The sequence below is a fragment of the Phaethon lepturus genome, unplaced genomic scaffold (assembly GCF_000687285.1).
Source record: "Phaethon lepturus isolate BGI_N335 unplaced genomic scaffold, ASM68728v1 scaffold17379, whole genome shotgun sequence".
Lineage (NCBI taxonomy): Eukaryota > Metazoa > Chordata > Aves > Phaethontiformes > Phaethontidae > Phaethon > Phaethon lepturus.
The window spans coordinates 1-27,710 of record NW_010564320.1 but is presented as its reverse complement, the minus strand read 5'-3'; the positions used below and the strand labels follow the sequence as shown (position 1 = coordinate 27,710).

At 46.0% G+C, this 27,710-nt stretch overlaps 2 protein-coding genes across 2 annotated transcripts in view; one reads left to right on the top strand and one right to left on the bottom strand.

The window, feature by feature from the left end:
- Window positions 1–15,832, top strand: part of AXDND1 (axonemal dynein light chain domain containing 1) — a 20,178-nt gene extending 4,346 nt beyond the window's left edge. The window contains exons 8-25 of the mRNA XM_010294851.1: window positions 270–391; window positions 906–1,046; window positions 1,478–1,582; window positions 2,213–2,333; window positions 2,939–3,040; window positions 3,610–3,776; window positions 4,635–4,698; window positions 5,150–5,384; window positions 8,070–8,283; window positions 8,907–9,000; window positions 9,689–9,897; window positions 10,478–10,574; window positions 11,525–11,635; window positions 12,466–12,615; window positions 12,753–12,878; window positions 13,882–13,973; window positions 14,844–14,986; window positions 15,732–15,832. Of these exons, the coding sequence (XP_010293153.1) occupies window positions 270–391; window positions 906–1,046; window positions 1,478–1,582; window positions 2,213–2,333; window positions 2,939–3,040; window positions 3,610–3,776; window positions 4,635–4,698; window positions 5,150–5,384; window positions 8,070–8,283; window positions 8,907–9,000; window positions 9,689–9,897; window positions 10,478–10,574; window positions 11,525–11,635; window positions 12,466–12,615; window positions 12,753–12,878; window positions 13,882–13,973; window positions 14,844–14,986; window positions 15,732–15,832 (2,394 nt within the window). The remainder of the gene's footprint in view (window positions 1–269; window positions 392–905; window positions 1,047–1,477; window positions 1,583–2,212; window positions 2,334–2,938; window positions 3,041–3,609; window positions 3,777–4,634; window positions 4,699–5,149; window positions 5,385–8,069; window positions 8,284–8,906; window positions 9,001–9,688; window positions 9,898–10,477; window positions 10,575–11,524; window positions 11,636–12,465; window positions 12,616–12,752; window positions 12,879–13,881; window positions 13,974–14,843; window positions 14,987–15,731) is intronic.
- Window positions 15,833–19,152: 3,320 nt separating this feature from the next.
- NPHS2 (nephrosis 2, idiopathic, steroid-resistant (podocin)) lies at window positions 19,153–26,020 on the bottom strand. The gene is made up of 8 exons (XM_010294849.1): window positions 25,744–26,020; window positions 24,216–24,319; window positions 23,273–23,345; window positions 22,882–22,964; window positions 21,808–22,011; window positions 21,037–21,092; window positions 20,150–20,228; window positions 19,153–19,431 (listed from the first exon to the last, which is right to left on the bottom strand). The coding sequence occupies exons 1-8, from the start codon at window positions 26,018–26,020 to the stop codon at window positions 19,153–19,155; spliced, it is 1,155 nt and encodes a 384-aa protein (XP_010293151.1).
- Window positions 26,021–27,710: the final 1,690 nt, after the last annotated feature.

Sequence of the window (27,710 nt, the reverse complement as noted above, 5' to 3'; positions counted from 1 at the left end):
CAGCAGGAACTCCAACTGGAATTAGCAGAAAAGCTCCCCTGATGTTGACAGAACGGTAGTTAGGATAGTGCATAACATGTTTGAAAATGAACCTGTGAACGCATGCCTGTGATGGCTCTTTCCCTTCTCCTTTATACCTTTAGTAGTGTTTTGTCCTTAGAGGGAAACCTCCCTCAGAAGAAGTGAGAGATCTGTGCTAACCTCTGTTGTTAAAGGAGTAGGCTTGCCAGGCTCTGCAAGGATGTGATTTTTCTTGCCTGTTTTTCCAGCTGCACAATGCGCTGGAGCTGATGAAGGCGGAGCAGAACATCTACAACATTGTTTTCCATGAGCTGATTCGTCAGGTCAGCGTGGACTGTGTGGAGAGAGGACAGCTGCTTTCAAAGCTCAGGTCGTCATTAGCCAACCACCCTTAATCCCCGTCTTGATTTATGGCAGTGTTCTCTAGGGAGCAGAATTAGCTATTGCAGATTGTTCTCATGTCCTTGCTCAGCAAAGCTCACCTGTCGTGAGGTAATTGGCATGGGAGCTGATGCCAGGAGTGAAATAGGATTTCCCTGCCTAGTTAACAACTGGGGCTAACGAGCCTCTGTTAGGTAACCTGGAGCTTGAAGTTGGTGGTACTGTCACCATACTTGACAGTGTGGGCACCTTATTGGTGTGACATTCAGTGGAAGTTTTCACACATAGAAGAGCTGGTACTTCCCTCACGGCCAGTGATCCCATGCTCAGATTTACCACTATTTGTAGCAATTAAATTGTTCCAGAATGTTTAAGATCCCCGGTCTAAACACTAAAAAGATTGCCTTCTAGCTTCCTGTGCAGTGAAAGGAAAGCATCTTCAGATGGGGTAAGAGAAATCTACACTCTCAGGTAAATATCCTTTCTCACTCTTTTTACTGCAGGCAGAGGTACGTGGGTCTCCTGGAGCGGATTCCTGAACAGATGAAGACCCTCTACAAAAGAATGATGGCACAGCAGTTGGTCGACAGACATATTACAGAAGAACTACTCTATTTTAAAGAATCTGTAGGACAGCTGGCCAGGTCTGAGTCCTGCCTGATCCTAAGAAATTATCTCTATGCCCTAGGCTTAGTCCATTGATTTTGTTTGGTTTTCTAATCTTCCTCCCATTGGAGCAGGAAGATAGTGTTACAATTTGAAGCAGAACTACAGGGACCACACTCGAGCCTCCTCGCACTCTCACTGAACCCTCTTAGTGCCAAATAATGTCAAAGCCACCTCCTTTCCTTAGCACACTGGAGGCTCATTGGTGCGGGACTGCAGAAAGGGGTTGTTGGAGCGATGTGTGTTCATGGGAAGAGGAGGTCTTCAAGATGCCTTTCACCCCCACACTGAGATGATTGTGTTGGAGGAAGAGAGCCCTGCATGGGGGGGGCCACCAGTCTGTGTCTGCCAGATTAAGAGAATTTTGGGTTGGGCTAAGTTGCAATGAGTCTGTTCCCTGCTGTTTCAGTGAGCTGCGTGAGGTACGAGAACATGACCGCAAGGTGACCAAAGAAGCAGAAAAAGCCCAAGAGGAGCTAGCCGCAGACATGTGGGAGGCTAAGGTGAATGCAAAGTAAGTTGCTTTCAAAGTTGAGGTTGGGAGATTTCTGCAGCATGCTGGTTTCATTCTCTTGATGTTGTCGGGAAGGAGAAGTGAGGGCTGATTTCCTTCTGCAGAAGAGAGCCTGGCTGTTTATGAAAAATGCCATTATTTTGCTATAAATGCTAAACCCCTCAAAGAGATAGAAAGATGTTGAAAACATTTCTAGTTTTAAGTCATGAAAGTTGCATTTGTTGCTCAGGTGCTGGCATTCCCTTTTCTTCACCCCACATTCACAGCTGGTGAGTTCATCATAGTGTAGCAGAGCCTGCATCTCTGAACTTCTAAGGGTCTGTGGACATCTTCAGATACCTAAGAAATCAGGGATTTAGGTGGCTGGTATCAGAGTTGTGGTGAGTGCTTAGGCACACAGATTCGCTTACAGAGATTTGTATTCATACTGAATCCATGTCACAATGGGAATATCAACAGAAAGGTGTTGTAGGCGCTTGGGGAAAAGGACCTGTGGATTTACAGGCTGTGCGGGAACTGAGGAAGGAAGGAGGGAGAGGAAATGTCTAAGAAAAAGCTTCAGGAACTGGGAGAAAGACAGTAAATGTGAATGAGAAACAGGTGAGCATATTTCATTGTCTTTTCTTCGAGACTTTTGGAAGAGTATCGGGAGTTATATGAGCTACAGAGAAGACGACTGGAAGAGCAAGTTCTGCTGCTAGCCCGAGAGAGAGACATTTGGAGCTCAGCTGCATATGACCTGGCTCTGAAGGTAGGTGCCTGAGATCTGTGACGTGCTGCAAGGTATGAAACATCAAAGCTAGCAGACTTGTTCCAAGGGCAGATTTCAACCCAAAGAACATTTTTGTTCTGTACAATTGGGCAGTAACACATCTCACACCTGCCCTGACCTCATTTCCTGAGATCTGTTATATTTTTCACACATGTTGTTTTTTTTTTTAAATGGAAACCAGTTAATTCGCACAGCATTTTTTGTACGAATCTCCAGGTTCTGTGCAGGAAGAACTTCTGTGAATGAATCTTTCCATTCAGTGATGGGTTTGACCAAAAAGTTTCCTATTCCTTATAATTTAGAATATTGTATCCAGATTCCATACACTTCCTCACAAAATATCATTCTTGGTTAATCCTGTGCTTCCTTGTTTGTGTGTCCCCCTTCTTTGCGATCTGCTACTTTATCCCGTTTAAGTTTAAAATCTGTTAGCAGAACTTCTGGGGCTGTCCAGGAGATCAGAATTTTATTTGTAAGGAAAGTGGACTCAACTGCCTGAGCTCCATTTCATTGATGGCAAAGCTCCTGTGTTAATGTCTCTCCTCTCTGAAGAAAACAGGGCAAATAATAATCTTTTTTTTCAGATAGTAGACAGAAACCAGCTCATATTCGTTCGCAGGCTCCATGTCAGTGGAAAGATGCTGACCAACGTTCTCAGGCATTTCATAGTCCTCTTGGCCTCAAAGGTAGGGACTTGCCTGGGATGGGTACCTGTTCAAAGTGGTTTATGTAGCGCTCTGGTTCTCAGCTAAAGCATTTGGTACTTTGGCTGTTATTTGAACTTTGAAATCTTCATCTAGTTTCAAATGAGCATTAAAATTTGAATGTGTTCACTCTCTGCTTTTCTCTCTTTATTCCATGTCTCCTTTTCTCTACCTCAAAATTTTCTTTTTTCCCACATTTCCCTCTTTTTTTTGTTGGCTTTATTCCCTCTCCCCCTTCCATATCCATAACACCAAAACAGATCCAGGCTAGTGTAATTTTGGCCTCATAGTTATGGGGCTGCACGATCTCTTGGTAGCATACAAGCAACAAGGAGTCAAGCGCTCAGTTCTGGCATGCTTGGGAGGGTAAGCCACCCTAGTCCTGTCTCAAAGGGTTTGTGAGGGCTGTGCTGTGGAATTACAGACATTTCCCAGATCTCTGATATGTACATATCTCAAAATAGCTAGGCCAAAGGGAGAATTCCTCCAACTCAGATCAGAACAATCACAACAACAGTCCCTTTTCCCACCCTCTTGCCCAATGCCTGCAGGACACGGGAGACCTGGCTGATCTGCAGGAAGAGACCGAGCAGTTCAGGGAGAGGTTGGGTCGTGTTGGAGCAGAAATAGAGCGTTCTGAGGAGTCCAGCCACGGGAAACTGCAAATTGTCTGCAGCAGCTTAAACAAGTGGCTTCAGTGCTACCGTTGCAGTGACTCGTGAGTGGCCCAGAGGGAACGGGGGTAGCAGTCAACTCCCTCAACCTTTGCCTTGTGACAGTAGGTCTCACCAGCCTGGTGCAAAGCATGCATGGACTCTCAGATGCGGTGAGATTTGGTGCAGTGTGCACATACGTCACTGCTCTACTTTCCTGCTCAACATACGTGTTTTGATAATCAGGTCCATAACAGTAACTCCGTGATGCTGTGGGTCTGTGGTTGAATTCAGTGGAGCAAGGATTGTACACTCCTGCTGTGAACCAGAGTGTCCTTTTTGCAGCTGTCAGTGCTATAACAGAATTCTTCTATTTAGTTTGGTTCATTTTAACTTGAATGCATATGCATTAATGCTTCAATAGAGCATTCAGTCCTCTCATGTACAGATACATGAGACTTCAAGACATGTGATATTTCAAATCCAAAGTCATTTTGTATGTGAAGGTGATTATATTTTGCAGGCTTTTTTTAGTTCAATGTGATATGTTAAATAAAACAAAGCATAAATGCAAGTACAAAATGCAGAAATATACACAGTGTGTGCATTAACAAAAAGTATCACTTTATAGATTTCAATCATAGAGTTAATATCTGAATTTCAATATGAGCTTGAATTTGATTTTCATCTTTGCTGGAAATACATTCTCTTTAACTGACACCCAGTGTTTGTGTTATGTTGAGTGAGATAAAAAAAATCTCTGGTTGAGTAGAGGAGCCTAGTGGCTTTTAGTTGTCTTTCGAGTTACAATTTGTATCACAAACTTAGTATGCATAGAATATCTATCTCGACTCTTGGTTTTGCCTTGGCTACTAAAGGAATTTTTTCTCTCAGCTCTCATCCCTTCTTTCCCACTGCTTTAGCTCCTCTCCGATGAATGAAAAGCTACTGGATGAAATCCTACAAGATATCAAGAGCTTGATAAATGTAAGATTTTGGGGGATTGCACATATTATCGAGTGGTATCTGCTTAGCAAATTACCACATTAGCTGAGCCCCAGCAAGCATCTATGCCCATCACAAATGTGAATGAAAACACATCAGCTCAAATCTTTTGTCCTGAAGCTTAAGGTTAGAGTCTATACATGAGAAGTTATAATTGACCAATACCATAGTTCAGTCAGTGCATTAAACTTAGTCATGCATTTGAGCACTGTCTGACCGACAGCTCTGGTGACTGATAAATTATATTAATCCACAGAAGTGGTCAGAATTGTCACCAATAAGTTTCCAACATATTGTTCTATCTACTCACTGTGATGTCTTTATGCTGATGGATTCCTCACACTTCTCTTACCTGATTTCCATCACCTCTCTGCTGCAGCCAAGGGGTAGCCCAATTCTGGGGGGCATGGCAAGCTTGCTACTTTTCTTTCAGATGCTAAAAGAAGACTTAGAGCAATATGAAGGGGAGGTGCACCTAAGAAAGGCCGAAAGTCTCAGAAGTACTGCTAGCCTGCAGGAGCACTGGACGGAGCTGGGACAAACAGTGCTGAATCGACACCGGGACTTTGCTGGAGCATTGCCTCCACAGCACGCTGCCCTGGAAGAAATAAACCAAACGGCGGGTGAACTCTACCACCAATACAATATAAGGATAAGTGGGAACAATGGTAAGGAATGGCCAATTTTGCAGTTCAGTCTTTCCTTGGGGATGCCAGGAAAGTAGCAGGTAATAAAGGACAGTTGACATAATCTGTACTGGCTTTTTCCAAAGCTGAAGTCTGACCCCCAGATAGGTATTGGGAATCGAGAGCATTCAAGGGATAAACTCCAAGAAACTTGACCCACAGCCACACGCAAAAAGAGTATCTGAAATTTTAAATGTGATACAGTTCAAAGAACATGCAATGCAGACATGACACAGGGAAGTCATGTGTTACGTTCACAGGGAGTGTGGGCGGTTTGTGATTATTTGGATAATTTATGGAAAAGAAAATAAATGTAAAAGGAAAGAATGGATGTTTAAAATGCAAAGTAAAACATCACTTTGGAGATCATTAACCAGATGACACTGTCTCAGAGGGTAATACTTTTTTTTTATTACCTTATCACTAATGCAAAGTTATCTTAATCTAGATATTGAATTATCCTGACAATAAAGTATGGAAATAAATGTTTTCTTTGCTGATATAAGGCTATCATGTCCTGTGTAAGATAACAAAAACTTGTTGGGTAATTTGCAACTAACCTTCTCAACCTTTGCCTCTGCCAGACCTTGACTCATTTCTGATTTCAGAATTCTTTCATCTCTGTTTTTTAAATCATCTTATTTTCTTTTAGCAGAATAAAACTAAACTAAGCCTGTGTTGTCTGGAACCGCTACTCATGTTTGCTAAGCTGTTTCTTGTACTGTCATCTTATTCTTTCACTCTGGGTTATCCTGTGCTTTTCCCTACATTACCTTATGCTACATGTTATATTTCAGGCTACTAAAGGAGCTAAGATAGAATGATAAGTTTGTCCATCCTAAGAGACAGCTAAAGGAATTAAATATTCCCGGTAGTTCTTGTTAGAAAGTGAGAGAAAGAAGAAGGAATGGGGCCATAATTGTCCAGATACCAGCACGGCAAAAAGTTAACAGCAGATTGTCAGAAGCCTTGATACTTAGTCATGATCTGAACAAAGGGCTAGGCAGCACAGTGCAGACATCCGATCCAAAATTGTTTCAGCCAGTAAAGTCCAGAAAAAGGGATTTTTGCTTATTTTAACAAAGGCTTTGGGAACTGGACCACAGGAAAGGTATTCTCTTGATCCATACAAGGCCGTGTATTTTGAATGGCTTGGATTAATTTTTACATTATAATGTAATGGCCTTTAAGTGGAAAATACAAGGAATCCGTTCTCTTTACATTGCATCTTTGGTAAGAAACAGTGAAAATTGAAGAGATTATAAAGGATAGGTAAGAGACAATACTGATAACATGGTGATTTTGACCTGTAAGGCACTGGTTACTGCACTCAGTTACCTGAAGTATTTCTCAGTTACCTGAAGTATTTATTATCTTGCAAGATCTGATTACCTGATCTCAAAGTAGCATGTGCCAGAAATACAAAGGATTTAGTATTTGATGACAAGGATTAGAGATGCAGAGAGAACAATGAGATATGAGATTGTTTTAGACAGGAGATATAAGAGAGGACTTATATGACATTTTTAAGGTTTGGCTTAAGGTCTTTGCTTAGTCTTCCTTTACCACCTCTTAAAGCCTTCACAGCGTACCTTCATTGTGAGAATAAGATGCTTTTGATTCCAAAATTGGCACTTGGGACTAGAGTGACCTCTCCAGTTAGGTCTCCTCTTTTGCTGGGGACTTGATTAAGTTTATAAGATAAATGCAATGTTTCCCAAAGCAAGTCACTATATAATAAGGATCCAGAACACTGTATAAGGCCTAATAGGGCCAAATCACACATAAGCAATCAGAAGTGACTGTTCTCCCCCATTGCATGCCCTTCTGGGACGCACCTCTTTTCTTCTTTGCTCTTAAGCTGATGTTGCATGGCAGGAAAATGTAAATAATATCATTCCTACTACTTCTTCTTGCCCTCCTGGTCGTTAGAAGTTAATGCCTGGTTGTGGGGCTCCCATAGTGTGCTCTGAAAGGCTCCACCCTACAAAGGGTAACTTTCTTTTCTTACCGGTCTGCACATCCCAACGCTGCTTCATGGCACTTCTCCCAATCCAGAGGAGAAGTTAACCAGCTCTAGCCCACAGCTGTACAGTGGGGAAACTGCGCCATGCATCAAAATCATTAAAATACTAAAAAAATTGTCGTCACCTCCATGTGCTTAACACGTCATCTTTGCTACAAGATGTCGCAGAGGCCAGGATTTAAAGAAAGCTTAAACATTGGATGTCAATAGCAAGCATTGTTACATTTCAAGCATGTTCCCCAACAGAGAATATCCATCAGCACATGCCAGATGAGTGAATGAACAAGTAATTTATGACCTTGTCCAGGCATTTTGCACATCTGTGCATACTGTATCATCTACATCTTTGAAGAATCAAGTTGTAACTGCAAAGCTGTTTTAAAGAGAGTTACATTAAGCCTTTATGCAACGAGGCAGCCACATCTGCCAAGACAAAAGGGAAAGTCAGGGCTTCAAATCAAGCCCATTTTCTTTCAGGTTGCTTTGAATTCAGTGCTTACTAAACAGCTCATTCTTAGTCCTAAGTGTAGCCAGTTCCCACATAGGCTGTTCATCCCCTTTGGCATCCCTCTCTGAATTCAACTTTGTTTTTGTTGGCTGAAAGAATTGTAATTAAAAGTCTGTATTTTCTTCCCCTGCAGGCACAGTTAGGTTTTTGACAGCCTTGGTGAGAAGTATGGAAGACTGGTTATTCAAGGTGCAAAAGCTGAAGCGAGGTTCCGGCATGCACGAAGCTGAGCTGCAGGCATTTTATCACAAGATTCCTGCGTGGCTTGCCCAGGTGGATGCAGTGATGAGCTGCATAGGCTCCAGCCAGTTGCATGAAGCTGGGAGTGAGAAGAAACCGCATTTCCCGTAAGGACAGAGGTGTTAATTATGTCCGGGCTGGCCTTGTACATTAAACTACACTTGTAAGAAAACAGCAATGTTCTTTTGTGGGGACCCTGGCACAGGAAACTGGCAGTGGGATAAATGTGACCAGCTGAAGCGTTAAAATGATTGGTGACTGCCTTTCATTTGCTTTGATTTGGCAATGTATGTGGAAACAGTTGGTGGCTTCAATAATGCTCCTGGAACATCACCGTCTCCCTCAGAACTGCCACCTGTTTTGGAAATCTTGACATTTGAAAAAAACCTGAAACATGTGATTCATTTACAGTCAGTTTTGTGGGGGCCTATTCCTCTTCATGGTGCTCCATTGTCTATGGTAAATTATCATCAAGAAATAAATCATTTGCAGAGCATATGCATACCGTATGTGTAAGAGATTACTTGCAAATGCCAAGTTTGCCCACTACTATAGCATTAACAAAAAAGTCTGTGTCGTGTTTCCAGCATAAGGTGTACTAAAACATGTCGTTTTCCTTGAGTTGGACAGCAAGAGGTGTCTTGCTGTCCAACTCAAGGAAGAGTTGAGATCCTCGGGTCTGTTGCACTAGAGGTCACTTTGTTGCTGGATTTCTGTTTGGTTTTTTCAGTGTGGTACCTAGAGAATTTTTTCAGATGATTCAGCGATGGGTTCTGTCCATGAATAATGAGATTGAGAAAAACATCATGCATCTTAACAAAAAAGTAAGTGCAAGCCTGAAACTGCTAGGGATAAGAGCGCTATATCTAAGTATTTAGTCTTTCCTTTCGTTTCCATCTGGCCAGAGCACAGTTGTGAGGAATGCTTGTTTCTCTTTCGACACATTTTTCCTGTTTGAGTTGCGTTGTGGCTTTTGTCTTCCAGCCAAAGGAGCAGAGAACTCCTCTAAAAATAGCTGTAAGGTCTCCTATACTGTGCATGAACACAATTTTATTGTTTCATCTTTAGCAAGCATTTCCTCTGGAATAACACTGGTATTTCCTGTTCAGAGAGCTGCTGTGGCTGCTAGCTGCCTGTGGTTTCACTTCTTTCTCCCAGGATTGTAGACTAGAGGCTCTCACTATGCATTTTTTAAATGTTCTGTAAGTGTGGTGTATGATTTTTGGTTTGTCACTGAATTCTGGACATGAGAGAGCACCACATGGCTGATAAGCAGCATATGATACTAAACAAGAACTGGGAGAAAGATAGATCCATAGTAGGAAAAGATGTGTTCATAATGGGAATGAATATGGGAGAAAAAAGTGGTAAAAATAAATGTTTCTGTCATTAGGTCAGTTTGCAAATTGAATTAGGTAGGACATTGACTTACGTGCAATGCACTGACTTCAGACCACTTGGCAAGACCAGTCATTTATTACTGGTTTAGATTTGTTCTGGTGTTTTTTGCAGGTGACTGAACTGCACAGAAACCTGACCCTGTGGCTGGTGAATTTGCTGAGACACATGACAGCAGACCGCTTGTCCTGGGAGCGTCCCCAGCAGCAAGAGTCAAACACCGAGATGGATGAGGAGCTCAGACTCCTGAGGGCTTGTAAGCTGCAGCATGGAGCTGAAGAGCTGGTTGCGGAGATGGGCAATCTCTGTGGTTCTATAGTCAGGTATCAGCAGAGGTTTTCAATTTCACCTAAAGGGGTTTTCTCAAGAAAAAATGCGTAGTGTGCTAAGAGATCGATCATGGCAAGAGATCCCATCAATTTGATTCTTCTTGGATATCTTTCCAGGTCCTAAATGGGCCTTAATGGAATTTGTAGGTTCCTAATAGGACAGGAGCACCTAAAGAGAATGGCAGTGCCTGCTTTATTCCTAGTACTGCTATAAAATGTGCTGGCATCTGTGATTGCATGGGCTCTGCCCACAGCCCTGAGGGTGACCTCTGAGGATGTAAGGGCAGTACAAGCAGTGAGTCTGCAGTCCAGCTCACCTGGAGCAAAGCCTCCACCTGATTAGGATCTGTGCTCACATGTCCTTTGTGGGTTAACACAGCACTGGCATGGACAAGCTGTTCGGCAGGTTGTTGCGTGAGTGGAGCAGACAAGGAATGCTCTTCTGGAGACTTCTCTAGTGCAGAGGTCTACAAACAACTCCTGTACCTTGCTGATAGCAACAGGCTCCCGATGGGAGGGAATAAAGCATTTGAGGGCACTGCTGCAGGGCTGATGACATTCTGTGTCTTTACAGCTCCTGCCATGAGATTGTCAGTGCCATTGTTCGAAAGAAACGGTCTGAGATGGATCCAGAAGCTGATTTTGAGCTGAAGGAGCTGAATAAGATCAAGGTAAAAGGTGCCTGCCTTTCTAGCTGTCTAGGTCTGGGGTAGATGAGATTGCGTTTGCTTTGTAAAAGGTCAAGAAAAATATATGTGAGGGTTTCAAGGAGGAGGAAGACTCCTGCTACTCCGATGGATTACCCTGGTCCCCCAAGTTTCCTACTGACTCCACAGTCCTGGAAAGCAGATAAACCTGGGTCAGGTCATGTTCAGTTTTAATATTTTCCTTACCCTGTTTCAGGGTACGTATGTAAGTGCTCTCCTGCGAGATTTATTTCATATGAGTGAGAGTAGATTCACCTCTGGTTCAAAGCTTGTCAGAGCCATGTACATCCAGACTTGAGTGGTGCTTAGGAGTTCCTGGAGGTACTTGGTGCAATATACCTTTATACAGACACCACTGAGATTTTTTGCAGATGACCCACCTGCACCTGCGTATTCTACACTTGCACGTAAAGCTCTTAATTGCTACCACTGTTGAGCCAAGCTTTGCCTGTGCTTTGGAAATGCGACATGTAGACCCTTCCTGAAGCCCAGGGCTTCCCTGAGCACAGGGCAAATGGTGTTGCTTCAAGGAATGGAAGAAGCTTCTCTGCAGGGTTTGAAAATACTTGTGCTTCTGTTCTGCGTTACCTTAGCGAGCAAAAAATTAACCCCTGAGATTTACACTCATTTGTCCCCACATGGGCTGGGGCAGTGGCTGTGACAGAGATGTTCCACACTGGCCTGAGGAGGAGCTTGTTGAAGGAATTAGCTGGTGGGAGTGATTAGCCAGTGACAGATGCCATGTCTGAAAGCTTGGAGAAATGTATCTTCCTTTGTAGGGTGAGGATGGAAGGGTGCAGATGGGTCTCTGGAACAGATAAAGACAGAAAACTGGAATTATTTAACTGACTGAATGAATATGAGAACATCTATTTTTTTCTTCTGAATAATAATTTTCTGTTATGTCTTCCCAGACTGAGTGCTGTAATTGGATTCAAGCATGTAGTCTTCTCCTTTCAGAGATCAAAGGCACTCCAGTCTCCTTTCTGGATTTAGAAGAATTGAGAAACCTCTTTGGATCAGAGGTATTATAGAGACTGCATTTGCTGTTCTAGGTTGAACCAGTCTGAATGAAGATCCGCTTCAAAACTTTTCCTTAAGGAAGCAGTTACAGCTCAGTTTGAGGGAAGGTTTAGCACTCAAAGCAGCAGCTAGGACTATGAGGTGTTATGACTATAAACTGATTAAAAACCACAGTGTTTCTTGGGAGGGCAGGTCTGTGACACAACCAGAGATTCAGTGGAGCTAGATGGCTTTACCCCACTGGTAGATCAGTTCCCCATGGCGTGTGATAGCTTTTGCTTCACCCACTGGGGTGGACTTTGGCTGGAATCACAGTGGTTGCCTTGCCCAGGAGACCAGGCTGAACTTCTGGTTTAATTCTTTATGTGGTTAGATGGATGTCTGAGACTGCCTGTGACAATTATAGATGTGTTTTACAGATGGTTGGCCTGGCCTTGGTCTACTTTCATACAAAAGAGGTTAAATTCAGATCATGAGGAAATTGGTTTAGATTTATTGTCTTGAGCAATTTGTTTGCATCAGCTCTGAACTCAACCCCCAAGCAAAGTGACATTGTTCATGACTTCCAGTGTACAGCCAGTGCTGCCTCTCTTCTTCTCCCTGCCATGGCCTATACAAAGCAGGTATGCCACAGTGGGGCTGCCTATGTAATGTTCAGTAATTAGCATATTCATTTGTGACTTGAAATATATTCATACTCAGGACCTCCTACGTGGCTGGAGTCCAAGTCTAAATATTTGCAAGAGGAAGTTGGAGACCTGGAGCTTTGCCTAGGTTATTTGGATGGACAAAGGGAGCATGCTACTAACCCGGTCTTTACGGTGCCTTACAGGAATTGCAGTTGAAACTTAAACTTAAGGATACTATCATTGCTTCAACTCAGGAAGAGGTTGAAGCTGAAGATGCCAACAGCAATAGGAAACCCGTAACAGAGGAAGAAACATCAGAAGTAAAGGTGGAAACGGCTATTATGCAGGTGACTGTAGTAGCCGCAATATGCTACTTTCCAGCAGGGCCTTTTTATTTATTGCTTGGTGTATGCGATATGAAACATGGCCTTGAATGCCACTAGGCTAGCGGTATCTCCTATTTCTTGTTCCTTTTCTCTCTTGGCAGCAGCCAGGTGCTGGTATGGATTATCTGACTGAGGACAATGAAGCTACTGCAGACCTGATCAGATATGTAGGGCATGACTCCAACATCCACCTGAAGTCTCTGAAGTCAGACATCATTTCGGTTACAGGGGTAGGAGTCTCCACTGCACCAATGGTTTTAGCCTGTTGGCAGAGATTTGGAGCTGGGTTTTTGCTGTCTACTCAGACTCTGTTATGAGACCCTCTTTAACACTTGTGTCAGACCTGCTGGGGCAGTGCAAGGTGCCGCTGTTCCCACTGACTCCTCTCTTCTTGCAGTTTTAAATAATCATTAGCACAGTTACCACAGCCACAATTTGTCCTCTTGACCCATGCATTACTGCCACATCCCCGCCTTTGGGACAGTGCTCTTTGGTAAAGTTGCTCTTCAGAATTCATAGGGGCCTGCCTTTAGCATTCATTCCCTGGCCAATCAGTCATCCAGAGTGGAGCCTAGAGGCACAGAAGTTGTGAACCTTTAGCAAACTGTCACTGGATTGTCCCACTCCTTAAGCATGCTGCATTGCTGAGTGTGCCTTGTCCTTCATGCTTTAGAGGTGGGCAGATAGTGCGGAGTGACAGTGGGAGACACAGGAGTGTTTCTTTATGGACTTTGATTTGTTTTTCAGAAATTAATCCCTGGAAATCACAATTAACTTCCAAAGCTTAGAGTAGGACCCTTTTAACAGTAACTTTTACAGAAAAACCCTGGTTGTCTTCTTCAGATGAAGAAAACTGACTTATGCCTGTTGGATGCTGTGAGGAGCTGCCTCTTTCTGTTCTCAAAATACTATTTTGTTGGTTTTTTTGCTCCTGGTCAGGCTACAGCCATCTCCAACCTCTGTAACCCAGTGAATGCACCAACAACACAAAACTATGAACCAGTAAGACTTTTATGTCTGAGCCAGAAAAGCATTTTAGTCTATTTTTAATGCCAAGATTGTTTCAGTGCCTGAATTAGCCTCTGATTTTACATGTCTTGCTGATACTGTGCTCTTGTCTGTGTTGTGACTGTGCACTGAGACACCAACACCAAACCAGGCACATGCCACAGATGAAATGCAGCATTGTTGGTTTCACGTTCACTTACAGAAGGTTTTTCTCTTCCCAACCAGAGGGAGATGACTGCTACAAAGTCGTCGACTCCCTTTTCTCAGAAAGAGTTTGAAGCTCTGGCAATGCTGGAACATCTGCAAGTGCAGCTGCTGTGAGTACTGGTCCTGTGCTGGAGGCATGAGCGAGGCAGGGTTTCATCCCAGGCAAGTGCCTGTTCTGCTCTCTGATAGGGTTCTGCTTCATCCGATATCTGTTGGCTTAATTTTGGGTTTCCTTCCATTCTGATTGTCTTGGGCCATTGACTGTGATTTATGTTAGCTGAAGACATGACCCACGTCAGCTCTCCTTCATCTGTGTGCAGATTTTCCATTTTGTGTACTCATGAGGTACATTGTAGAGGTACTCATGATGGTTTTCTGCAAGACTTCTTAATACTTCAGGTCCCGTTAGTACTTCCAGAGTGCTATGTGAATGCAACTATGTGCTTCCAGGGCTTGCTAGTGCCCAGGAGCCTGGTAAGTACAGCCATGCAATATTGTGCCTAAGTGTGGGGAACACGATGAAAGGACACCCAAGTGGCTCGTGCAGAACTGCATTAAGGTTTGTGTTTGCTAATTAATTCTTCCATGCTTAAGTAGGCTTGAGCATTCTGAATTACATTCCCTCACACTTCTTGTTTTGTCTGTGAGCTTGCATTATCCAGGGTAAGCCTATCTCATTAGCCTTGCTAATAGAATTGACTGTGCTCTGTATTTATTCTTGCGCAATGAAGATCAGCATCTCACCCTTTGATAGCAAACACTGAGTTTCAAAGTTACTTCAACTTGCAGGGTTTACACAGATATGCCATGAAGTCCCTTATAGATCTTTTAAGAATGCCCTTCTCTGAAACCATAAATGGGTTTTATAGAGTCAGTCAATCCTACTAAATGCTTCAGCTTTCTAAATCTTTCTTTTAGGTATCCTGCCAGCAGTTGCTTATATTTCAGGTTTCATCATTATCTTTGCTTCTGCATTTCAGAGAAACAGAGATCCGTGCTCAGAATGCAGAGGAGAGATCTGAAAGTCTTGAAGAGAAGCTGGAAGAAGCTCTGCAGAGAATCAAAGAGCTAGAGTGTGAGCTGGAGAAAGTCATCCCAGAAGCAACACACAAAGAAGGGCAAGGTCAGGAGAATCAATATTCTGAACCCTCTCTTAGACTCAGTGAAGGAAGCAATCTTTGAGGGCACCTCATTCATCTCCTGTTTAGTGCAGGACTCTCTACTCCTGGGCACATCCTAGGGCTTTGTCTAGACTCTCTGTCAGAGGCCAGGCAAGGAGGCTTTTACCATGACTCTAGATCGGGACAGAAAGAACTGCTGAATGTGGTCTGTTTTTGAAAGACAGTAATTTTCTTTGATTTTGACATATGACACAGCATCTATATCTAGGAGATAGTTGTAATTGGTTTCATCTTCCTTGTGAGTATTCCCTGTTACAGTCAAGATCTGTTTAGGATCACTGTTTTTGGGGTAGAAAAGAAATAGTTTTCCAGGTCCCTTCACTCTCAGAGGCCACAGACCATTTGTGTTTATAGCACAGGACATTACTGCTGTCTCCAGGAGTTATCTGAACACTGCTGACCCACTGATCTTTCCCACACAGTGTGGCACGGTGTTCCTTAGGTTGCACGTTTGTTGTGGGAAAGCATTTCCTTGTGTCCTCTCTCAACTGGATCTGCATAGATATAAGAGGTGGAGAAGGAGAAAGAATGAAAATTAAAACTTATTCCCTTAGTCCTTCAGTATATCCTATCTCTTTGACATCAGTGGGAGGAGACGCTCTGATTCGTTTAAGAATGTGCCTTGGGCACATATTTACTCTGCAGTGTTTTTAATGGCTTTGGTTTGTTGTTTTGTTTTTCTTTCAGAAAACTGTTTCCAAGAAAGTGTCTCAGAAGTCAAGGCCTGTTCAAGTCCCAAAGCATCTACCTCTGACCAGTCCAAGGGATCCAGAAAAAAGAAATATTAAAACAATGCCTGTGTAGTTTCTTAGTGCCCATTCATAGTAGCATTTCACCCCCAATGCATTGCCTTACTCTTCATCCACTACCCCAACATCTCTGTGCCATCTCAGCAGTTATGCTGTTGTTCTAGCTGGCTCTACCACTTCCACATTTGTCTTGCTTGTCCTCTACCTCCTCCCACAGCTCTAATACGTTTACAGCTTGTCTTCCTTGTAATACCATTGCTACCTCAACTTTCTCCTACCCACATCTCTCCTGCCTGCATGCCCTTCTCCCCTCGCCCTGTACTTGGCTCCTGCTCGTGTTCATCAATCTCTTCTTGCTGCTCTGTCTCATTCATCCTCAACCCTGTTGGATCATGCAAGTTGTTTGCACCTCTTTCCTCTTGTATCAAGGTTTTTTTTCTCAGTGCCAGCATGGCCTGGTTGTGTATCTGATAATGAGTACCTCCTTCATCCTCTGGGCTTCAGATGATCTAGTTACCAGCTGACTGATTAGGAAGAAATTGTACAGAGTTGTATGGACAAATTTTTGTTCGTCTTTGAATTTTCTTCTTTTGAAGGTTTTGTCCTTCTTTCATGAAGCCTGAAGCAGCTTCGTGATCCTGAAGATCTTTCTCAAATTGCTGGCACAGGAGAACTGCCTGTAACCAAGCTCAGTGCACTGGGGTGGCATTTAAACATTCCATCTCCCTGGGATTTCTGTGATGTGTTTGGCATCCGAGCCCCCTGGCTTCCCATCCACAGTACCCATACAGCCTCAACAGGCCAAAGTGCTCAGTGAGGTGGCCACCTGAGACTTCTGCCTCTGTTGGGTCCCCAACCCAGGGCAGTCTGTAGAGTTATAAAGTTCTGCAAGGCCAGCAGACCTGCCTGGGTTTGGCATGACTCTGCAATTTGACCCAGTCTCAGCTTGGAAGAGCAGGCAGTGAAACTATCAGGAATCACATCAGCTCAGACAAACCCTGCCAACTGCCTCAGAGTAAATTCTACTTTGGAAATATCATATATCACGAATCTGGAAGTACATTTTTAAATGATGTTTTCCTTCTGCAAGGTTTTTGAATGTAATATCTCCTGAAGGTAAAATGACAAGTTTCTGCCAGCTCTGTATATGTAAAAGAGAGAAGATCCTGCTGGAACAAGGCACGCTCTTTGGAACTGAGAATGCTCTTAGCTATAATTTGCCTTTTCTGTAACTGCAGGGAAGTTACATGCTTGAAAAAGCTGAGCGCTGTAAAAGCCTGACTTCTGCAGATACGAGTGCAAACAGGGTAATGCATGTGCCCTGACGTAGTACTGCATGTCTCTTGACAGTCATTTCTCAGGCTAATTGTTGTTCCTTTGAGACGTTATCTGTTGAGGTGTTGGTCCTTGATGTGCCAGGGAATCTCAGTCTGGATGGATCGTTTTACACAGAGTTAGAAATGCAGCCAGAGAAGTGTTCAGAGAAAGGTTCATCTGCAGCTCACTCTCTGTGGTATTATGGCCTTTTGCCCTAGGTTGGGAAAGAGAGGCCTATTCCAGCAGCATGAGAAATAACAAGAACCAACCTTAAAGAAGTAACTACACAGCTCATGTTCACCAGTGGAAGATTACAGAGCTGTTCCACTTCCCAAAGCTAGTTTTTCATGACCAGATCCCTACTGAGATCTATTACAGACACACAAGCAGGAGCCACAGCCATCCTGCCGCCCTCTTCTGAGAGGGATGCAGTGGCAGAATGATTTAGATGTGAGGTTACACCTGGAGCTTGGATGCTCGTGTGATCACTGAGAAGTTCACCAGTGGATTTTTACCACTTCCCAGCCACTTGTAAGGGGGCTGGTTTGCTGGGTGTCCTTGCCGTAAAAAGGCTGGCAAATACTTGCAGAGTTAGTATTATGGGAGCCCTGAGTATTGAGAAGGGGACTTCAGGGAGCTGAAGGGGCTCATTCAATACAGAATACGTGGTACTTCGTGGAAGTGGGATCCTTGTCCTTTGCAGCAGTATTAAGCCAGTACCTGCAGGCCATCCTGTGCCAATGTGTGTGTTACCAGTAGGCAAAAACAGACTGAATGAGTGAAAATGCAAGAGTGAGTGACCCCTGCTAGGCACATGCATAATGGCCCGCTACTGTGTGGGCAATTGAAAAGGGCTGCAAAGTGCCCTCTGTCTTGGCCTCTACAGGCCACCGTTGGGGGTGAACGTTGGGCCTGGGAATGGCTGTGCAAGAGAGGTCTGCTTTGGAGCAAGGGAAGATGCTGCAGGTCAAGTAAAAGGGCAGGAGGTGAGCTGATATCCACCCAAGGGGCACCAGGATCAGAGAAATCAAGTGCAGTGTTATTTCCTTTGACAGTGGTCCATATCTCTGCCAAGGGATTGCAGTACCTGTAGGTTCCCGGTCATTTCAAAAAGCTTTTGGCAGGAAAGATCTATAGAAGTTTTGAGGATTATAGGAGTTTTGAGGACTTTGTTCCTTCGCTGTGCGTGGAGGTTACCAAGGCAGCTGCAGCAGGCAAAAGCATTACTGTTCTCGAGGCTCTCTGCTGGCTCTTCCCCAGATTCCCCCTTGTCTGCTCAGTGGGAGCTGGTTAAACAGTTCAGAGCTGCCCAGCAGCTGAGACTTGTCCTGCCTCACCCCCCCGTGGAAGCAAGCAGCAGCACAGCCTGCCTTTCCTCTGCACAGCTGATGTGCCTTGCAGGGAAGTGCCAAACCATAAAGGCTGCCCTTTCCTCCTCCTCTTTTTCCTCCTATTTCAGAACTAGGGATAAACACCTTGGTTGCCCTGTTTATGTATGTCTGTGTGCATGAGTGGTGATCGAAACCCTATATCCAGGACCATGGTGTGGGACCCAGCTCGTTCCCTCATTGCAGAACCATCAGGCTGGCAGCACCACCAACCTGCCTGCGTGTTGAGCCCTTTCCTGTTCCCCTACCGACTGTGGGGCTCCCACCCACCCTGCCCGGCCCTTCAGTTTGGGGAGGGGGGCATTTAAGTACATAGGGGCTAGTCTGTCCTTCCTGCCCAGGTAATGGGGCAGGATGGATCAGACCCCAGCGGTGTAAAGGTGCATCTGGCCCTGTGGAGGGGAAGCGATGACAACTCTCTTCCCTTCAACCCCCTGCTGACATATGTGCCAGCCTTGCTCCTTGTGCTCTGTGTTTTTCCCTTTCCAAAGCAAGCAGAGTCTTCTTTCATGTGCAATCCACTTTATATGACAGGCCTGGGCTGCCTTCCCTCTGGCCTCCAGACCAGGACCTGCTGGTGGTAGGCTGGCCTTCTTGCTCCTCTCTGAACAGGACTGACCAGGGGCAGTGTGACAACCATTTCTGGGACACCTCTTAGAGCATGGGTGAGTCCTTCTTGTCTTTTGGGCTTTCTGGGAGCTTTGTGGTGTCTGTGAGGAGGCTGCTCACTGCTGGAGGGCTGTGGGTAGCCGGAGAGACCAGGTTCATGGCATCCAAAGGCAAGGGCAAGATGAAAGCAGCAGGTTTCTCTGCAGTGAGGGAGTGCAGTGCGTGGAGGTAACGGAGCTGGGCGGCAGCAGGGGCACTGGACAGGATCTCAGCTGCCACCCGCAGGGACTCAGAAGCAGCCTTTTCCCCCTCGGCAGCAATCACCTACCAAGCAGGGAAATAAAGAAGGTTTCTGTGAGGATGGGAGTATCGGGGCATGGACTGCTCATTACAGAGGGAGGGAATTCTCAGGGACAGTGTGATTATTAAACTATTCTATGATTATAAGACTCCTGTTGTCTGAAGATCACGGTGTGTACTAGACCTCTTGATGCTCCCAGAAGTTTGAGAGCTCATGTCTAACTTGTTTTTACCAGGCCCATCAGGGCTCACAATTGGGCATACCCTTGCTGCAAAAGCATGGGAGAGGGCAGCCCCCAGGCTAGGCTTGTGGGAGGGGTGCTGGACACCAACCTTACCCAGGCTCTTGAGCAGCTCAGTGCAAGGGATGGAGAGCAGCCTGGGCTGAGCAAGGTCATGTGACAGTGGTGACAGCCCTGCACTGGGCTCCTGGAGGAGAGGGAAACCTTGAGGAAGAGATCTGCATGGGGATCACTGTGGGCCCGGGGATAACCCCAGACCTTTTTGTGTGTCTTTCTGTCCTCCCTGTAGGACAGGTACCAGATCTGGCACTCCACTGGGCTGGCCCAGACTCTTGCTGCAGCTCCCCTTGCTAGACACAGCTCTTGGACAGGAATTAAAGGAAACGTATCTTCCCAGAGCTGTATCCTTGTGCAGCATGTCCCAGGGACCTCAAACCAGGGGTGGGAAAGGAGGGAGGGATGCTTTGGAAGGAGATGAGAAGTATTCAGAGCTGGCATACCCGCACTTTAGCCTGTCTCTGGGCCTCCGCTTCCACAGCCAGGGACTGCCGGACTTCAGCAGGCAGCTGCACGTTGTTGCTGTGGTAGGAAAGGACAGGGATTAGCTAGGCTCTGGGCTATCCTGGCAGCACTGGATGGTCAATCTGAGGCTTGGAATAGGCTCATCAGTCAGTCTCTGCAGAAGAGTTCACTTATGTTCTTTGCTCCTTGGGTGTCCCTCTTTGTGTGTCTCACTTCAGCCTTCTACCTCAATTCCCACCCATCTTTTCCAGCCTGGTTCTCTAATGACCAGGCTTGCATGATCACTAGGCAGCAGAGAGACCTCTTCTCTCTGTGCCTCTGAGGCTTGAAGACTAAGCTCATTCTTTGTGAGACAGCAGAGAATCCACTGGGAGACTGCTCTTAAGACAGGCACAGGAATTTCCTTCTGTTCATAGATTTACTCATTCATCACTTGGCTCTCTCTTCCATGGCCCTCTACGTGATGAGCAAGTCCCACCTTTCTGCATGGGCTTCTGAGTGATAAGCCCAACCCTACTAGTGCTAGGACCCTGGGACCTTTGATCTAGAGTGGGACACAGAGGGTTTAGTGCTCGCTGCACCTCTTGGGCTACCAGAACTGGGTGCAAATTCTGCCTGCAGCAGCAGTGAAGTGGTGAGGAGATCCCACCTAAGGATCCTGCCCCAGGTGTCAGTGCAGGAGCAAACACAGTCTTCACATGTGGAAGTTTTAGATGAGGGAGAGGCTGAAAGGGACAGGGAAAACAGAAAGGAGAGTGGTGAGGCTCTGCCTTCTGCAGAATAGCTGCAGGGAGAGAGCCAGAGGCAGGAAGAGGGACAGGCAGCAGTGACAGGTACTCGCAAAGGGCCAGCATTTCCTACCTACATTTCTGTTCTCTCCACTTTGATCCCCCAGCAGCCTGTGACCGCATCCAAAGCCACCTGTGAAGAGGAACATTTTTAGAGCATGAGGAGAACACCCCGCCTTGGCCTAGGCCCCTTAGAGGAAGTAAGACAGTGCAGGGACATTAATTCAAGGCAGTTAATTGCAGGACTGTAAGGCTGATTTATTAGGTTTTGTGTGCTATTGTGTGAGGCCCCTCAGAAATAAAATTACTTCCCCCACTTCCTATTTGTGTTTGCCCGAGGGGTTTAGCATGATTTAACTAGTCCATACTGGTTCAAGCGTGGAACCAATTCAGTTCCAGAGGAAACATTCAGCTCCCGACTAGTATCTTCACATATGTGTGTCATGGCCACAGAGAACTGCTGCTGGAGATCCCATGTATGCCGGGTTTATGGCATCTCACTTAGGCTGCAGCACACATTTGTTGTGAGAGTCTCCTCTCTGGGGTAAGTACTGAAGCTGGGGGATCACAAAGCACTGATGAAGCTGCTCTAAGTGGTTTCTTCATGCCCCTCACACTGTGCTGTCTGCTACTCACCATGGCTACCTGCAGTGCCCACATCCTTCCCCTAAAGTGATCCAAGTCAAAAAACAGAAGAAAAATCCCCCATTTTTCTGTGAAGGAGACACATGTTGTTATTGTATCCTTCTGCAAACCAGTGTGTGTGATTTTGAGGGATTGATCACCCGAGCTCCTTTCTGGAGCCTCAGTTCACCCCTTGCTCTGCTGTCTCCCCCCTGTGGAAGCACCTTTATCTCCTGGCTGATGCTCTTCCTCTCCAAGAGAAGTTCAGAGAAGGCTCGATGTGCCAGGAGGCGCTTGGTGGTGGTCTGCACCAGCAGCTGGATGGCACTGGAGATGCTCGTCAGGGTGGTGAGGAGAAGAGAGGCATTCTCCAACCGGTAGTAGCAGACTGCGTCTATCTCCAAGGTAACCATGTCTTTGGTCACCACCTAAGCAGAAGACATAACGGGAGATGGAGCTGGTTCTGACAACTCTAAGGTAGCATAGGAAAGCACACAATTAAAAGAATGATGAAAACTAGCTAAATGGTTAAGTCTTTGTAATTTCCACCTCTGCTACTGACTGAGCTTGGGTAAACTATATAGCCTCTGGATCTCAGTTCCCTCAGCAGCATCTTTGTGTCTGTCTCCTCAGTACAGCCTCTGGGCTAGGGACTGTGAGTAGGTCATCATCCTATGCTGTGTTCCCCTGCCCACTGCTGCCTGGTCCGTTCCCGTTCCGAGAGCACAGCTGAGGCATGTGCTCGCTTATTTATCTCCAGAAGGATTTGCTGTACACCATGGGGGTGAGCCTGCAGATGCTACCAGACAAGGACAGTCCTACTGGCAATGCAGCAGCACAGACAACACGTCCCATAAGGAGAAGAGGGGCTGTGGCTAGGGAGGGTGCAGGTTTAAGGGTTAGAAGGAAGGGTTTAGCACTTTCTTCCTCCCAGGTTTATACAGGAGCAGAGTATCACCCTGACATCACTGTAAGATCTTAGTCTGAGCTCCTGTCCCCACTGCGTGCACTCCTCAGTGTGGTGGGTAAAAAAACCTGGTCTGGTATCTTTGGCCCAGCCACTCCCTATCAGTGTATCTTACCACTAAACCTTGTCAAATTGAACAGGATTAAAAGCAGTAGTTTTAAAAAAGAGGAAAGTTCACTATGGTGAATTTTTTGCCTTCCATTTTCTGAGGTGTTAGGCTTACTTTGAGATATTTTTTCACATTTTTCTATGGAGGGATGAAGGCTGGAAGCGTAAGGTGTAACATTAAAGACATCAAAAAATTAATATAAAGAGAGGGTGTCAGCCATACCTGATGGAAGGGGATCTCTAGGGTTTTGAGGCGGAGGTCTATCTTGTGATATGTGTCCAGACAGGGTAGGAAAAAGAAAAGGCCTGTGGGAGGAACAGAAAGGCAGCTGGTGATCATCAGAACCACAGAAACTGCCTCTCCTGCTCTGGAGAGCAGGGGAGGGTTTGGCATGCAGAACTACGAAGGAACAGCAATACATAGGCTCAAATTCTGAGGCTGCTTCAGTGATGGGAAAAGCCATTAGAAGCTGCTGGCCCTTAAGAGGAAGGGAACAAAGACATCCCATCTCCTGTCTTGCTCTGCCTGCTTGGAGGGCACCAGCATGTGAGCTTTGGTAGAGCATGAAGAAGAGGAGCAACATGGCTGGAGGGAGCTCAGTAAACACCATTACCAGGCCCTCTGGCTCTGCCAGGAAGGAGACGCCCAAGTCGGAAAACGATGGCTCTCTCATATTCCCGCACTACCTGTAGAGGGAAACAAAAGCTAGGCTGGAGAGGAATCTGTAGGGCCGGCAAAGGGGCCTCACCGGTACAGGGGAATGTCTGTTCTGGGAAGCCCCTTTACCCCACAGAGAACCTGCCTAGAACTGCTGGCTGGCCTTGTGTGTGAGCAGCATCTGAGGAGCCCTGTGCCAACCCGAGATTTGGTGGGAGTAGCCCATGTTACAGCTGCCCAGGGTTTCCCAGCATGAGGCCAGCATTCTGCTGCCTTATAGCCTGGCCAAACTTGAACACCCTGAGCTAAAGTTTTGCATGTTAGTTGTTTGCCTCCAAGGGAACCATGTATTCATGTGCTCACACATGTAAGATCCGAGCCATAATACTGACACTTTTGTTGAGAACAAGATGCACGTGAAATCTCCTGAGAAGTGTGAATCAAAATATGCCTATTTGTAGCTATGCTCTAAATCTGAGGAAAGGGGAGGAAGAGGGGAAAATCTGCTAATAATGCAGAGATCAATCTCTCAAAATTTGTTATGCAGAACCTATTTACCCTGCTACTGCAATGCAGCCATCTCTGGGCTTGGCAGGCTGAAGATTATGTTTGAAAGTGAACCTGCTTTTTTTTTTTTTTTGAAGAGAAGCCTAAGCCCCTGCCTGCTGATGTTGCAGCAGGAGTATTTGATAGGTAATGGTTGGACCCCTGTGCAACCCTCTGTGGCAGCAACATGTGATAAAGCATAAGTCAAAATTAATGGTGAATCAAAGTGTAAATAGGGCCTTAGACCAAAAAAGCTTTACATTCATGTCTGACACGTGCCGAACCAGTGGGTTACGTACATCCACATCAGACACCAAATACTAAACCTAGAGAGGCCCCATGACTATTCTCACCTTCATGCAGAACCAGACAGAAATGGGGAAGGTCATTACGACGAACAGGAAAGACAAGATGGTCAGAAACCACTCACAGATGCCCAGACCTGGAGACTTTACACCTGGGGAGAAATCCAGCATGACTGTTTTAGGAGAGGACTGTTCCAAAAATACTGATGGCCTGACAAATGCCTGCACAGATCAGCTTCAGCGTTGTCCTTTGCCTAGACCCGGTGTATGCAAACCATTTGGCTCTCTCTGAAGTTGTGTTAAAGAATACTCCCTGCCCCAGGTGGCCAGGAGCTGCCAGGATGGACTGACAGATTTTGCCTCTGTTTTACTGGTAGAAATTGAGCCAGGCTTCTTCATAGTGCCTTGACTAGAGACCGGCCTTTAGCTTGAAGACCAGTGGCTACCAAGCAGTGTTGAAAGGCTTGGAATGGGCAACTTGTTGGCTGAGCTGGAATCCCAGAAGCTTATCTGCAAAGATAAGCTAATGGCAAAGAGGAAGATTGTAAATAAGAGTTAGCTTTCAACATGCACAGCCTGAAGTGCCTTTCCCTATTAGAGCATCTCAGGTCCTTTTGGAATAGGATTTTAGTGTCATCCCAGCTCCCTAAAGCAGTGGGACTAAGCCACTGGTGCCGCTGAAATCTCCCCGTGCTCTACAGAAGTCGCACCAAGGTGCTGGAGGCTGACTGGGGTGGTCAGCCCCAGATGAACGTTACCTTCTACATCTCCCCAAAGTGAGTGTGGGTCATCTTGATCTGGCTGCCTTTTGTTGTGCTCCTACCTGAGGGAAAATCTGCAGATATGGCATGAAAATAGATAGATCACTTCTGGGCGTAACTAAACCCAGGGGGTGGACTGTGCTTTCCAGCAGTGAAATTAGTATCCCCACATCCCTCCCATTTTGGATCCCTTCTAGCCCTTCCATCCCTGCTCCTTTGCCTTTGGAGCTCTCTGCAGAGCCACCAAGTCCTGAGAGAGGTTCAGATCCCAAGAACCTGGGTGATCACTATAGCACCGCTCACAAGCTGGGATTCCTGTAATGGAGGCAGAAAGAAGCAGTTGTGAAAAATTAGTTCCCAGGGAGACAGGAGCAAGTTTGAACCTTTGTGTCACTCTAGGGCAGCAGAGCTGCTGACATGGAAGCACAGTTCTGCCCCGTAGTGCCGTTCTTTGGGCTGTGAGCTGGCATTAAGGCTAACTCCATCCACCTAAAGAAGGACAAGCAAGAAAAAGAAGAGAATAGAACACGAACAGAACTGGGGAGCAGTGAGCTGAAGCATGAAGAATGCTGGGGGTGTAACCGCTTGTTGCAAAGTTCATTGCTTTGCTAGACAGTGCTGATCAGCCTGGACTAACTGCAGAAGCTGGCTGGGAGGCTGGCTGGGGTCTCCCATATCCTGTCCTGAGGATAACTACATGTCTGTGCAAGGTGGGTGTGATGATGTTCAGCGCGCAGAGAGCAGAGTCATACTGTGACCCACACATGATCAAAAAGCCCATAGCTTTCCATCCCCTTCCCTTCTATAAGCCATACCTTCCTCTTGCCGCTCACTGTCCAGCAACGCCATTGCCTCCATTTCTTCATCGGATATCACATCATCCACATCCACCACTGTGGATGTGTGCACCCTACCATCAGTCCCTGCGGTGCTCTTGATCTCCTTTGCTTTGTCGTGCTTTATGTCTCCCCTTCCTTTGCCAGCCTCTCTGCTGCTCTCCCTCTTCTCTCGTTTGCTCTGTGTAGCTGGGGACTCTTTGTGTCTCCTATGAGATTCCCTGGAAGAGCTCCGAGACCTCTTATCCATCCTCATCTGTGCCAAGGAGCATGCAGCTGCCTGTGGGAGTAGAATGAATTCGTGCTTGAATTTATTTCTGCAGACAGGAAAACCAGGCAGGGGAGGAGATAAGGGGAGGTGTCAGATTAAGGAGGCTTGTTTCAAGTTTATCACAGGCTTGTCAGACATAATGGACAGTGAAGTGAGCAAGCTGTTGCCCAGCTGCTCTCTGGAAACCCTTTGGCTGGCAGCAAACTCCCTCTCTCTAGGGTCACCTCACATTTTGGCAGAGGGGAAAATTAGCTGGTCCCAGTTCAGCCATGAACTTCCCTGAGCTGCTGCAAAGCATGGAGGCCATTGCAGGGCAAGAGGTGTTGAATCTGTCTCCTAAATTGCCAAAAGAGTTTATGCCTAAAATGCCTCCTCCATAGCAGGAGCATGGCAGAGCAAACATAGGAGCTTTTTCTTTTCATGCCACACAGCCTGCGGTGACATCCGTAGAACCCCCTGCAAGAAACACTTTTAGAGTGTTTTAAAGTCACTGACTGTATTAAAGAAACCAGCACACGGCTAGAAATCATACTATAGCAAGACAAGGCTGGAACATAAAGCGGAGACTTCCCTGTCAACGGGCCAAGTGCTGAGCTCAGGGGTGCCTGGTCTCTGGTGTGGAGGAGCGGCTGGACGGAGCCGGCAAGCCAGCCAGGGAGGCACTGCTCTTGTTTTTTCATGGATTCCTGTTTTATTAGAGACTTGTGGCCCGCCCAGAGTCAGGATATTGCAGGCAGGGAGGGCAGGAGCACCAGCTCCCTACTTCTCAGCTCTGTTGTGCTGGGTGCCTTGTCAGCAGTCACTGGGGAAGCAATGGATGGAGACGGCTAATGGCAGAGAAAAGTTAGGCGGAAATGGGGCATAATTAATAAATTTGTACAATGTTTGTGTTTGCTTTGGAAGGGCTCCAAAAAAAAAAAAAAAGAAACCTTTTTCACTTTGTGTTTATCACTTGGTCGGTGTGGGGCAGGGGGAGATGGTCTCCAGCTGCTGAAAGGGCATGTGGCGTTTTCAGCAGCCGCAGCAAGCAGCGGCTCAGGCCTGGCTTTGGTCCGGCGGCATGGACTCCAGTCGATTTCTTGTCAAAAGCACCACGCCATATTTAACACCTGCAAACTTGCAACTTCCTGGTTTTGTCTGATGTTTAATTCGACCAGCAGGTCCTGACTCCTCTGGAACGATTTTGGCTGCTACCTCAGGACAGGGAGATGCTTTGAGAGTACGTGCTGATGGGTTTGCAACCTTTGCCATCCCAAAATCTGCAGCCTCAGCCCCCCTCGTCATATTGAAACGTATCCCTGTGTGGAAATCAACTCAAAAATTCTCAAATTACTGTTATCCCTTAGGAAATGGTCATTGCAACGCAGTTTACCATGCTCTTTGGCCTTGGGAAAGCCACTCAGCGTCTCCACTGTCCACTTTCCTCTCAGATGCAACTAAAAGATACATGACTACTCTTAATAACGTCGGTGTTTGGGTTTAAACACCGTCACCTTAAAGGAATGGGTCCTTTTTTGCCCGTGGCTCTTTTGCAATGCACTAACTTTTCCTGTCAGAGGGGAAACACACCTAACATTTTCACTGAGGAGAAGGCAGCGGCAGCAGCTCCATGCAGGCCCCGGGGCTCGGTCCCTCGGCTCCCCGCCCGGCCACCGCCCGCCCGAGCGCGACTGCC